The 13,116-nt window shown below is 40.0% G+C and overlaps 1 protein-coding gene across 2 annotated transcripts in view; it reads left to right on the forward strand.

Moving 5' to 3' along the window:
• The window catches only part of wwp2 (WW domain containing E3 ubiquitin protein ligase 2), a 36,965-nt gene extending 23,993 nt beyond the window's left edge, over positions 1 to 12,972 (forward strand). For both annotated transcript variants that reach the window (XM_033967735.2, XM_055222275.1), the window contains exons 11-24: positions 4,808 to 4,862; positions 5,556 to 5,637; positions 6,950 to 7,078; positions 7,227 to 7,305; positions 7,922 to 7,993; positions 8,067 to 8,155; positions 9,170 to 9,329; positions 10,741 to 10,874; positions 11,240 to 11,380; positions 11,462 to 11,582; positions 11,961 to 12,065; positions 12,131 to 12,227; positions 12,305 to 12,377; positions 12,594 to 12,972. In XM_033967735.2, coding sequence (XP_033823626.1) covers positions 4,808 to 4,862; positions 5,556 to 5,637; positions 6,950 to 7,078; positions 7,227 to 7,305; positions 7,922 to 7,993; positions 8,067 to 8,155; positions 9,170 to 9,329; positions 10,741 to 10,874; positions 11,240 to 11,380; positions 11,462 to 11,582; positions 11,961 to 12,065; positions 12,131 to 12,227; positions 12,305 to 12,377; positions 12,594 to 12,693 — 1,437 coding nt within the window. In that variant the 3' untranslated portion in view covers positions 12,694 to 12,972. The remainder of the gene's footprint in view (positions 1 to 4,807; positions 4,863 to 5,555; positions 5,638 to 6,949; positions 7,079 to 7,226; positions 7,306 to 7,921; positions 7,994 to 8,066; positions 8,156 to 9,169; positions 9,330 to 10,740; positions 10,875 to 11,239; positions 11,381 to 11,461; positions 11,583 to 11,960; positions 12,066 to 12,130; positions 12,228 to 12,304; positions 12,378 to 12,593) is intronic.
• The last annotated feature ends 144 nt before the right edge of the window (positions 12,973 to 13,116 follow it).

The following is a 13,116-nucleotide window of genomic DNA, read 5'->3' on the forward strand; positions in this document are numbered from 1 at the left end:
ACCAATCTCTGTGTTTCTCAGTGAGAGTTGGGTGTAATTTTTGGTGCAGAATGGCAGTTGTCCCTTGGATTTTTGACGTTGGTGCACGTTGAGATGGGTGTCCATTTTTGATACTGGTTTTGGTATTGATGTGGGTATCAATTGACAGCCCTATAGATCATGTAGAAATGTGTGTGTGTGTGTGTGTCTATATATGCATTATGTATTTATTTTTTTAAACAATAAAGTCAATAAAAAAACAATGAGAGAAAAAAAAGGTCCACATGTCTAACTTTATTGATGGAGGGTTCAGCAGCTGTCTTTGTCCATGAAGATGTTCTTGTTTTACATCGAATGTGCCACAATATTTCATTAAACGATCTAGCTTCATGGAGACAAATTTGGTAGAGGCAACCCACTCATTAAGAAAGCACATCCTTCAAGGTATTTTGAGCAATAAAAACATCTGTTACAGAATAAATGCAAGTGAGACAAGTTTAATGCCGCACTGTGGAACATGCAAAGCAGTAATATCTCCATGGAGACAAGCAGGTGGCCTAATCTCAACCTGAAATGTTACCTTGTGCATCTATCTAAGTATCCATCTTCAAGATCAAGAAAACCCTGCCCAGTAATACCTGCAGAGAGGTTAAATGACTATAGTCAACTGCCTTATATTTTTTTCCCTTAGTTTATGGCAGTGAAGGTGGGTTATCAAATAGACAAATAGTGTTTATTAACTTACTGTAGGTCCCTGTTTGCTTACGCACTAATGGCCTAAAACAGTGTGAGCATTCTTTCACTTGTGGGTAAGACCATCTACCTTGAACCCACAATCCACCAGGCATACTGTGGATTAGGGTCATGAAAAGTATCAAATCAGATACTAATCGATACTAAAGCTTCTACCAAAAGTAGATACTCATTTGAGCAGGTATTGATATCTGCTTGATAACTTTTTGTTTTTCTGTTTTGATTGGCTGTTTATGTCTTTTTAATTGTCTCATGGTGCACTATGAGCTTTTCACACTTGGTTTCCAATGTGATTTTTAACTACAAATGGGAAATAAACTAACCTAACCATACTAAAAAAAAGTCACAGGACAGAAATGAACCTTTCCTTGAGTTGTATCAGAACAAGTATAACCCTAGACTAGTATTACGCCTAAGGAGCACTATGGAACCTACGGGAACAACTGAGAGATTACGTAACACCACATGGTAATTTAAAAGAAAGTACTATTATTTTATGTTTAAAATCACATTCTGTTGTCTAAGGAAAGATTTTTTTTTAAATTATTGTGATATTGAAGTTGGTATTGAGTATCGAGTCTATTACTTAGTATCAAAATCGAGTTTGAAGTTTTAGTATCGTGACAACACTAGTGTGGATGACCTATATGACATGTTCTTCTACAGAGGTGGACTGTATGACACTGCATCTTGGTTGGAGTCTGCTCCTCTTGTTCAGCGAACATGCACGTGTGTACATTGTGCTGCTTTGTGGTTGTATGGATAGTGCACAGTGTCTTGACAGTAATGTTGAGGCCACATGTCACATTTTTCCCTGCTGCACATGACTAGTGAAGGGGGTTAAGAGGCCATCAGAGGACTGACAAAATGCAGTTTTAAAGTCAGCACAAAGTACGGTCTATTCTTACTTTACATTCAATAATAATAATAATAATAATAATAATAATAAAACATTACTTTACTTACACTTTACAGGCTTCATAACCCTCTCAAAGTGTATCATTACTCATTCTTCATTCACTCCTAATCTGCCAAAGACTCGTGCATCCATCACATTAGTACAGAATTAATGTGGATAATATGTCTTGCTTAAAGACACAGCAACAGTAAGCACTAGTCCAAACAGGGGAATGTTCTATATTATTTCCTTAAATCGCATGAGGACATATGAAACAGATTGTGACGAGGCGACGTACTACTGTAAGTGTTAGCTAATAGTGTTAGGCATGATAGTCCTCTGCAAATTTAAATGATCTCTCATGATCTTTTTGGACCGGTTATGAATTTTGGAAAAATTATGTGAAATAGTTTAAGTAACCGAGAAATAAAAGAGCAATAGTACTAAGCGACTCTTATTCCAGCTTGTTCCAGAGAAAAACATACAAATTGAGAACTGTTAAATGATAACCATTTTTGCTAACATAACATTTGAAGTGTGGCCCCTCACCCACAGCAGTATGTGCAGCGGTGTATGGCCCAGTGTTCATTTTGGCCTTCGGGCTGCTCATGGTGCCCATGTGGGCTGGGCCTGAACAGGCACTGGTCTGATCCACACGGCTGAATCAGGCCTGTGTAGTGAGTAGAACTCTCTCATATGTCACCTCCACTCATGTTTACACACACGCTCTGGACTGCCTTTCATACAGACCTGTAAGTGCTTTCCTCTGTCAAAGCATAAGGCACAGAGCGCACTTATTTAACCACAGAATGGTGGCTTTGTTACAATTTCAAGTGAACTTCAAGTTTTAAAAATACATGTCTATATAGTTATGTTAATCTATATGGATTTCTTTCTTGAATTAAGCGAAAGTTGTGGAGCAATTGCTTGGTAGCTATTCTGTGGCACCTCCAGGAAATAGGGGTGGAAAACTAGTGGACATTTTTGGCATGGACAGGTAAATATGTTTGATTATGTCTGTTTGTCCAAACTGGGGTTTTTTTTGTTTTTTGTTTTTGTGTTTTTTTGTGTGGAGGGGGGGCTATTTACAGCTTAACTGAGAACATTTTCAATTTCCAGTCATTTTGTGTACTTTCAGGGTGTTCCACCCGGCTATGGCAATTTTGACATAGTAATAAATAATTTGTAATTATTTTGATTTATACTCGACTGTAATATACTCATATCATATGGATTAGTTGTGAACCAGCACTGATTATGACACAGTAACATAGACCACCCCTTTTCTAAATCATCATCATCTTTTACAATAATGTATAGGGAAATTTATGTGTACAAATGTCTAAAATTTCTTATGTTTATGATACCTAAAAAGGAATATTGAATAGATACATTATTAGTAATAGTAATATAGTAATTGGTAATATATACTAATTAGATACCACTAACAAAAATATATCTTATTTAGTTGGTTTTTTTTTAGTAAAGGGCATATTATTGTTAACAATTGTAAACATTCAAATTTGACTATTTCATTTTAAATATCTCAGTAAATCATGCAAGAATTGTCTATAGGTCGTTTGGTTTACACTCACTAGGAAGTGGATGTTAACAGATCTTTTTGTAGAGCAGAAAAAGTTGGTCCCTGTTGTTGATGCTGAGTGAAAGTAGATTTATTGAAATACTTTGACTAATTTGACTGTTTTCCTTGTAAAAATGTATAGATGTAAAATATTGTTCATCCTTACTTCTACTACAATGATGCATATTTCAGAGGCAGTTTTCATCTGTAGTGGTGTCTTGGCCTTCAAACAAGGACTTTGTGGAATATTCCATGGAGATCTATAGCACCTAACCTTTATTTTACAGCTATGTGCCAACACTCTGACTCGTTCCGACTCTGCCTTAGCCCGCCTTGTTTTCCCAGCCCCTGCGCCTTCTCTTCCCTTTGCCCAGCTTTCTCCTGAGGTTGCTCAAAGCTCCAAAGTTCTGGCCAGGATGAAGTCATCATGTCTTTATATCATTATATGCTCCCTTTGCCTTTTTTAGTCAGAGTGAAGCAATATGGGTGGGGCGCCTTCACCCTGCTGCAGCCACTCCACTACAGCTCCTCACACTTTCCATGACAGAGTTCCTTTCAAGATGACTATAGCTAGTGTTCTTGTCCCAACAATTGTGACGTTGGGTTTACCTGCTTAAAACTGTTCATTCTTACCATAGTGCAGTCTCATTCTGCTGCATGTGGCGGCTCTTTATGGCTGTCCTTAACTTACACCATAAGCAGAATGTGCTATAGCAACTATTGATTATTGTGTTCATTAGCAAGACCAGAATGAAAAACCACAAGGCTAAAATAAAAGCCTTTTTTAATGACTGATTTACTAAAGAATAGAGTTGGTTAATATTCTAACAATGCACACACATGCATGTTCAGTAGCAGTCCTTCTGTGGATAACCTTGAACTTTTAAGTGATCAGTTTTGTGTCTTGTTGCTAAAGATGGCTGCTCAGTTTTATACAAACTTGGAACTCATCTACGTTGACTTTTCCTAACAAGTCTCTTTTCACTGTGTTTCCATTCAGTGTCTGCATGTGTGTTTGTATATTCCAGCGCAGGACACGACACACTGGACCACTGTGTGCTGCTTGTAAACTTTCCACACTTTTCCCCTGTGTGTACAGACCAGTGCAGGCTCCGTAAACTGGTAGTCATTTCCAGGCCCAGGGTGAATAAAGGTGCCTTTTGTCTGTGCAGGGGCGGGGGCCAGTAGGTGTGGGTGGGGGGCCCGGGGCTGGCCAGTCTGGGAGCAGCATGAATGTTCCCTCAGTTCGCTCAGACATCACACCTCCCTGCCTACTTTCGCAGCAGTGCTTGAAGCAGCGGCTGCCACTATGAGGGGTTGTGGGGCACTAGGGGTGGGGTTTGGGCCCAGCCACTGAGCTCATAGGGACAGCGCTGTTGTTTTATCCTCCTACTGCCAGGGTGCTGCTTTTGGAGGGCATACTGCACTGTGGGGAAGTGCAGCCCTCATTTGCCCGCCACTGCTCCTCAGAAGAGGACCCTCGACCCACCTCCTCTACTCCAGCTACATGCATTTCATTCAAAGAGGACAGAAATTTAGCACAGGCTGATGTGAGAGCTTGGCTAACTGGACTTGTCTATGTGTTTTCCTTGCAGCCTTCTGGAGCGCCCGTGGAAAATGACCCTCTGGGCCCACTTCCTCCAGGCTGGGGTGAGTCTCATTCTGATTCTTCGCCATCTCTCCTGTTGCAAATGTCAACTGGAATTTAACACAAAGGAAAGACATTATTTTGGGGGGCAGGACATTTAAAATTGTACTCTTATCTCCTCACATTAATTAGAAAGAAATCATTTGTTTTGGCTGAATTCCTCCTGCATCTCATTACATTGTTCCATTCATTGTTGTGCCTTCATAACTGAGCCTCCACAGCTTTTGTCCAGACTCCATCATGACCCCACATCTGTGTGGCATTTCAAAACTGTGCAGTGGCTTGTAGATCTCTGGTGTAGAAAAGTCCTTTTCTCCTCCACACAAGAGGGAATGAATGGCCCATGTTTGAGACGATGGGTTTAGTAGATGTATGTCTGGACGATGGGGGAGGAGAAAGAGTGCACTACTGTTTCGGAGCCCTCAGCACACAGCTGTTAATGAGAAAAAGATGTCTGAGCAGCAGAGGGAGGGGTACCACTCCTGCCTAAAGTCAAGTTAGTTTGTGAGATGCTTCCCTTGTTCTTCCATGTTCTATCATTGTAGAAAGTTTCTTGGTTTAGTAATCGCATTCAAGTTTTTAAGAATGAACTACTGAGCTGGCTACCAATCCAATATATATTTTGAAGAAGAAATCCAGCTTTGATTGAAGAAAATGTTAGTGGATGTTTTCTAAAGTCTCATTTGTGTCCACAGAGAAGCGCCAGGACAATGGTAGAATGTATTTCGTCAACCACAACACACGCACCACGCAGTGGGATGACCCACGAACTCAAGGGTAAGCAGTCTTACTGTGGGCAGGTGTGCAGGCCGATGCTTCTGAAAACTGATGCTAAGATATACTTGTATACAATAGTTATTATGACATAAATATCTGTTCTGATTCTTGTAGCAGTTCATGTTTCAGCCTACCTCAAATGTTAATGATGTATTTGTGTGTTCCCCTGTGTAAAGTTGACTCTTGATCTTAAATATGTTGCAAATGCAATTGCAATCACTTTTTTTTTTTTTTTATCCCTGAATATTTCCTACCCATTTTACATTTTGTTTCAAACTGTAGGGAGTACTTACACAGCCAAATCCATTCTTTCACACTGAGTAGGCTAAGCTCATGGAGTTTAACAATTGTTTCAAGTTTGAGGAAAATATGTTTTTGCATTGCAAATTGGAGCAAATTTTGTAAATTGGAAATTTCAACATTATGCTCATTTTGCAGCTGCACAAAAGCCGTAAGACATGTACAAAAAATGTTCATAACTTTTGATTCTCACACTACTGTAGATGATCCTCCTATTTTTTCACATTAAATAGCTTTCAGGCAAGAAATTTGGAACGAGGTGTTCCAAATTTCATTAAAAATTGGAATTTGTGAAAATGGGAGCAATTTATCACTCCTTGTCATAATTTTTTTTTTTTTTTTTACCAAAAATGAGCCTACTTCACCCTAGGAAGAGTTCATAAAAGTACGACATTTAGTAAGTAAGTGCCGAGTCACGCTTAGCAAATTTTAGTCCAATATGGTTGACATCTGGTTGAACAGACAACGTTGCCATAATATATATATATTTTTTTACTTATCTTGTCATTATCTACTTCTGTACCATGATTTTATGGTACATTTTTTTCTGCAATTTTTCCTGTCTTGTAATGCATTTGTTTTATGCAGAGGCGCGAAATAGCCAGAAATAGCCACATTTTGGAAATTTAGGCAGATTTTTGTGAATTTTGGCCATTGAAAATACCAAGTAAATATGGTATTTATATTTATATGGTGCACCCATATAGTGCCCATGTGCACTATATGGGTTTATGTATGTTTATGTATGCACTTCCGCAGCTGTGCTTTACGATACTAATAGGCCTTTCGCCAGCTTCTGGTGCTTGGAGATAATGAATTAAATATTTTCCATAATTGTTTGGCCTTGTAATGAAAGAATAGTTGTAGTAGAGATTCATAAGGTAAGGACTATCTAAAATAGAGTTTAGCTGTTGTGTGACATTGTACGATTACGGTGGTTTGTGCAGTCTTCGAGTTGTAGTTATTTCTTGCTTAAACTCAGACACATTCACGTGCTTGTTCTGTCTTGCAGGTTGGTTAAGGAGCATCCCCTGCCCCCCGGCTGGGAGATGAAGTACACCCCTGAAGGAGTTCGCTATTTTGTGGATCACAACTCGCGCACCACCACGTTTAAAGACCCTAGGCCCGGCTTTGAGTCAGGGTAATTCACTGCATTGTACAGTAAAATCATGCTTTATGTCCAGGGTTCTCACCTACACACATCTCTTTGACAGTCTGAACAGTGGCACTAGTGCTTACAGCCTGTTGTGAGACAGTGGTGGAGCTGACTTTTTTGTCTGTCTGTGTAGATCTCGTGAGGGCGGCTCCCCAAGGGCGTATGACCGGAGCTTTAGATGGAAATACCACCAGTTTCGCTTCTTGTGCCATGTATGTATTATGTTCCACCACAATAATACCAATAATGAGATATTTTTAAAGAGGCGGTATTGTGAAACTCAACTTCAGAGCTTTCGGCCATGTTCCTTGTTACGTTGTTCCTTCACCAAAACATATCCTATGGCAATTTTACATAGATATACAAAAGTAGGACACAAAACAGTGCACTACAACTTCACAAACCTGATGCAATGTGCAGTAGCTTTTTTAGCAGAATGCATGCCGAATGTAATGTGATAGCGCTCTGATGTGGGAGTGACTTAGCATGGAGAGTAAAGGAACCATGTTTTTGGTAAATATAGCCATTTTAAAACAATAAAAGGTAACTTAATGATCTAAATATGTTAGCAATTAATAAACCATAGACGTGTAATACTCCCATTTGATGAAAGGATAAACATAATACGTGCTAGTGGTGGGCGATATGGCAAAAAATGTATCACAATTTCTATTTTATCATGGTTCATAGACTTTGTGACGATTTTACCAAAATAGCAGATCATGACAGGGATTTTATCACCATAGTCACTCACCCTAATCTGTGCACAAAACTACTACTCTCATATGCAGTATTTACTTTATTTACTGTGTGTACCTGTGTGTCTAGTCTAATGCATTACCAAGCCACGTGAAGATCTCCGTGTCCAGGCAGACGCTCTTTGAGGACTCCTTTCAGCAGGTGAGAGAATGGCACGGGAGAGAACACATGTTTTCTGGTTTATGTGCTCTGCATGCATCTCTGTCTGTGGTAGATCATGAACGTGAAGCCGTACGACCTTCGGCGCAGACTGTACATCATAATGCGAGGGGAGGAGGGGCTGGACTACGGAGGCATCGCCAGGTCAGTCTCCCCCCTGTGTGTCTGTCTGTTCTTCATGTGTAGGGCTGCTTCCTCTTTGTGTCCTCATGTGTCTTTGGTTTGGCATTGTGTCTCTGTCTCCAGTGTCTCGTCAGTGGTTTTACCCTATGGTAGGTGACCTCATGCTGTTCTACCACAGGGTAGAACCACGGACAGGATGCTGGGGGTGTCTGCGTCCCTGTGTCCATGGTGGCAGCAGTGGTGGCTCTGTTAGTCTGTCTGCCCAGTTCTCTGAAGGTGTCCATACTGTCCATCCAAAAAATTATCTTTAAATCTTCTGTACTTCTTCTGTATGTATTCATTCATGCACCATACACTCAAAATCATTCCCTGTTTTTTGTGCTCATGATTTTGTTTTCTTATTGATTTTGTCATGATCTAAATAAATTCTGTACATCTGTGGCTTCTTGTTTATGATCATGTTTTAACAAAAGGAGACTTCAGATAAAAGTTTTTTGTAACTTTCTACTAAAATTTAGAGATTTTAGTATACATATAAAAAGGGTATATGTATTCAGATTTGGCTTTTGAAAATGTATGCTATGGGGCTCAACAGTCCAACACTGCAGCGGTTACTGATGTCTAACCACCTAATTAATGACACCAGTCCAAAAACACACTGAAACTGAAATTGTAGCTAAATGTTTGATAACATTGTGGTTTATAAAGTTTCAAAAGTATGTTGTAAATTGTGTGGCTAATCCTCCTTAGTTTCCACATTGCTGATAAGTCTCTATCTAGCTTTCAAATTCTTAATATTTATTTTATATTTTATTTTTTCACCTATATTTACAAATAAAATGTATAGGATTTTTACATCTGGACCCTGAGAGGTCAACAGGACTGTTGAGCTCCACTGTGGACATATTTTATGAAAAGAATGCCTGTAAACAATTGAGATGAAATAAAACTCACTGGCCGATAGAATGTCGTAATGTCATCTGAAATCCAGAGCTCCACCCCTGTGGTAGTGACTACACTGTGTCTTCTGTGCAGGGAGTGGTTCTTTCTGCTGTCCCACGAGGTGCTCAACCCCATGTACTGTCTGTTTGAGTACGCAGGCAAGAACAACTACTGCCTGCAGATCAACCCTGCCTCCTCCATTAACCCTGACCACCTCACCTACTTCCGCTTCATCGGGCGCTTTATCGCCATGGTGAGCTGTCACTCAACACTTAAAGGGCCTCAGTTACGCTATTTTCTAATCTATGTTATAATGTTGTTTCCTCATCAAAAACATAGCCAGAGATATGTTTTGTTTCATTCACATATTTAACACACAAACCCTGCATACTTAGGCCAAGTTCTTCTCTCAAACAGAAAACACTCATTGTGATGTCATGTGGTAATACAAGAAGTGCTCCACTGTGTTTTTAAACTCCATACTCCTTCACTAGAATCATTTGGACTTGCCTATCTCTACTGAACTAAAAGTAAAATGTAGCCGTTAAATTGAAAAGTACCACCACATGATATCACAAAGTGGAACAGAGCATTTTGAGCTTTGGAGATGTAGACAGACTAATAAACCAGGATTACTAAAAGGTATGAATGAAACAAAACACAAGTCCAGGTATGTGTTTGAGGTAACATTTTAACATAGCTAAAAGAAACCATATTGTGTAATATATAACAGATAAATTTATTGTAATCACAGACCCAACTTTTGAAGATTCTCCCAATATACCTGAGGTTTGTAGTTCAGTGTAACCAAGTGATTGAATAATGCAACTCAATGTAAAACAGCTTTGATTGTCTTGAAAAGAACTTTATAATATGTTTATATAAGAAAGCTGATTTCAGAGGCCAGTACTCTAAACCAGAAGCCACTTGGTGAGTACTGCTGGCCTGCCACTATAATTTCATTGTACAGTCTGCGATGACTATAAAAACTATTCTGTTCAATCCATGTTTTGCAAACAAAGCAGTTTCCAAAGGGCTGCAATATAATATAAATATTTGTATTCACTTTAGATGAGTGCCATTGGCAGCAGGTGGGACTTACAGTCACACACTCTAATATTTGGTTAGTCCGCCTTTAGATTTGATTATGGCGCACATTCACTGTGGCATTGTTTTGATAACCTTCTGCAATGTCACAAGATTTATTTCCATCCAGCATTAATTTTTCACCAAGATCTTGCATTGACAATTGTAGAGTCTGACCGCTGGGCAAAGTCTTCTCCAGCACATCCCAAAGATTCTCATTGGGGTTAAGGTCTGGACTCTGAACCACTCTTTCACAATTTTAGCCCAATGAATCCTGGCATTGTCATCTTGGAATATGCCCGTGCCATCAGGGAAGAAAAAATCCATGGTCATTCAGTATATTCAGGTGTCAGCTGAACTCATTCTTTGAGCACAGACTGTTGCTGAACCTAGAACTGACCAACTGGAGGAGGCCCGTACCTATTTGCTTAGTTAAATCCAGGTGGCAACTTTTTTTTTTGGCCAGGGAGTGTATATGCTTACACAGTATGTTTATAAAGAATGACAATTACAAGGCATGCTGTGTTTAGAAGGATCTGACCATTAGGAGATTATAACAATGCTCTGTTTGCTTCTAGGCGCTGTACCATGGTAAGTTCATTGACACTGGCTTCACACTGCCGTTCTACAAACGAATGCTGGACAAGAAACCCACCCTTAAAGACCTGGAATCCATCGACCCCGAGTTTTATAACTCCATCATGTGGGTCAAGTAAGTGCCAACTCTGGAGTTTCCAGACAAGGAAAATTCATCCAGTGATGTTCAGAATTAACTCTAGATAAAACTGTTAACACACACCACATAATGGCTCATCAGTGTGCTGTGGTTTGTTGTTAAAGGCCCTATATTAAACAAAATTAACTTCGCTTTAAATCATGTTAGAATGTTGTTATCTCATCAAAAACATGGAGTTGTGTTTTGTTTCATTAACACATGTTTAAGTAACCTTTAATATTAGTCGCTACATCTTCAAAGCTAAAAAAAAAATATATACACACACACACACACCCCCACACACACACACACACACACACACACACACAGGCCCTTTTAATACTGGCTGTTTATCACCTCAGGGAGAACAGCCTAGAGGAGTGCGGCTTGGAGCTCTACTTTGCACAGGACATGGAGATCTTGGGCAAAGTGTCTACACACCAGCTGAAGGCTGATGGAGAGAACCTGTTGGTCACTGAGGACAACAAAGATGAGTATATTGGGTATGCAGGCCACAGATTTCCCTGATGTTTCAGAGCTAACCTTTGTCTAGCTCTGACCATCATCTGTTCTGTGTCCATCAGACTGCTGACTGACTGGAGATTCACTCGGGGGGTAGAAGAGCAAACCAAAGCTTTTCTGGATGGGTTTAATGAAGTGGTCCCTCTCGAGTGGCTGCGATACTTTGATGAAAAAGAGCTTGAGGTACCAGTACTGTGTGTCTCTACTTTGGGGAGGCTTCTTTTTTCAAACACTGCTGAGCTTTATTTGAATTGAAAATATACCATCCTCTCTCTTTTGGGCACAGATATTCATATTCATATAGTATACTCGACAGGTAACGTCTAGCAGATGAAGCCGCTTGCATGAGAGGTGAAATGTCTTGTACAGAGATACAGGAGAAGTTTATTTATCATGTGTCCAGAATCCAGAGACAGTTCAGATGGCACAGGTCAAATAAATATGCACCCGGAATTGGAAATGTCCTTGGTACGGCTGTGTAGACAAACAGAGAGGGAGTTGAAAAACATGACAGTGGACTGAGAGGAAGGAGGCTTCAGGACTCTGTGTGTCTGTGTGCAGCTGATGCTATGTGGGATGCAGGAGATCGATCTGGCAGACTGGCAGAAGAACACCATCTACCGGCATTATACCAAGAACAGCAAGCAGATCCACTGGTTCTGGCAGGTATGCTCCTTAGGGCCCTGTCCCCAGAGAGGCCCGGCTGAGTTTGACTTTGTATGTGTCTAAAGGTGGTGAAGGACATGGACAATGAGAAGAGAATCCGTCTCCTTCAATTTGTGACTGGCACATGTCGGCTGCCTGTCGGAGGCTTTGCAGAGCTCATAGGTATGGCCCTGTCACACGTAACAAATTAAACGAACTACAGCCTAAGACTTGTGTGAGCTGACTGTCTTCCCCTGCAGGGAGCAATGGTCCTCAGAAGTTCTGCATTGATAAAGTGGGGAAGGAAACTTGGCTTCCACGAAGCCACACATGGTGAGCTTTAAAATGAACACAACTCTTCACTTTAAAGTGAAGATTATTTTCAATCTGATGTAGTAACATTATGTTAAGTAATTTGTGTAAAAATATTGACATAAATAGAACTGCAAGGACGCCACAGTGCCTGTCCATGTGGCAAATGTATTTCTAAATGAAAGCCTGTCTGCTGATACTTTTAACAAAAGTTATTTGTACCGTGTGTGTATGTAGCTTCAACCGATTGGACCTGCCGCCGTACCGGAGCCTGGAGCAGCTGAGGGAGAAGCTGCTGTTTGCCATTGAAGAAACAGAGGGCTTCGGACAGGAGTGAAGCCTGTGCTGCGTACAAGAATTTACTTCAAATCTGACAGACATTTGGCTTCCCTAGAATCAATGCATTGCTGATCTGCATAAGCACGCACTCAACAGGTTTTAAATTTCACCTAAAACACATTTTCTAGAGTATGGCCTCAGCATGGCTTCAGAGGGTACTCGTGTCTCACTTTGGACCCAGTTGCCGCCTGATTAGAGTTTTATTTTTCTGTTCATTGTGAAATTCTGCATTTGCCCTGTACATAGCTGAAATAAATGTTTCAATCTTGACATGTGATTTTTGTTTATTTAAGGCTTTATGTATTCACTTCTTTCTTCCTGTTTAGTCAAAATGAGAGAGAAAACATTGTTTTATAAAAGGACAATATTTGATCCTGCCTCATATTTCTTAATGTAATATGATGCTTATTTTCACATGCAA

Source organism: Periophthalmus magnuspinnatus, chromosome 6 (assembly GCF_009829125.3).
Source record: "Periophthalmus magnuspinnatus isolate fPerMag1 chromosome 6, fPerMag1.2.pri, whole genome shotgun sequence".
Taxonomy (NCBI): Eukaryota; Metazoa; Chordata; class Actinopteri; order Gobiiformes; family Gobiidae; genus Periophthalmus; species Periophthalmus magnuspinnatus.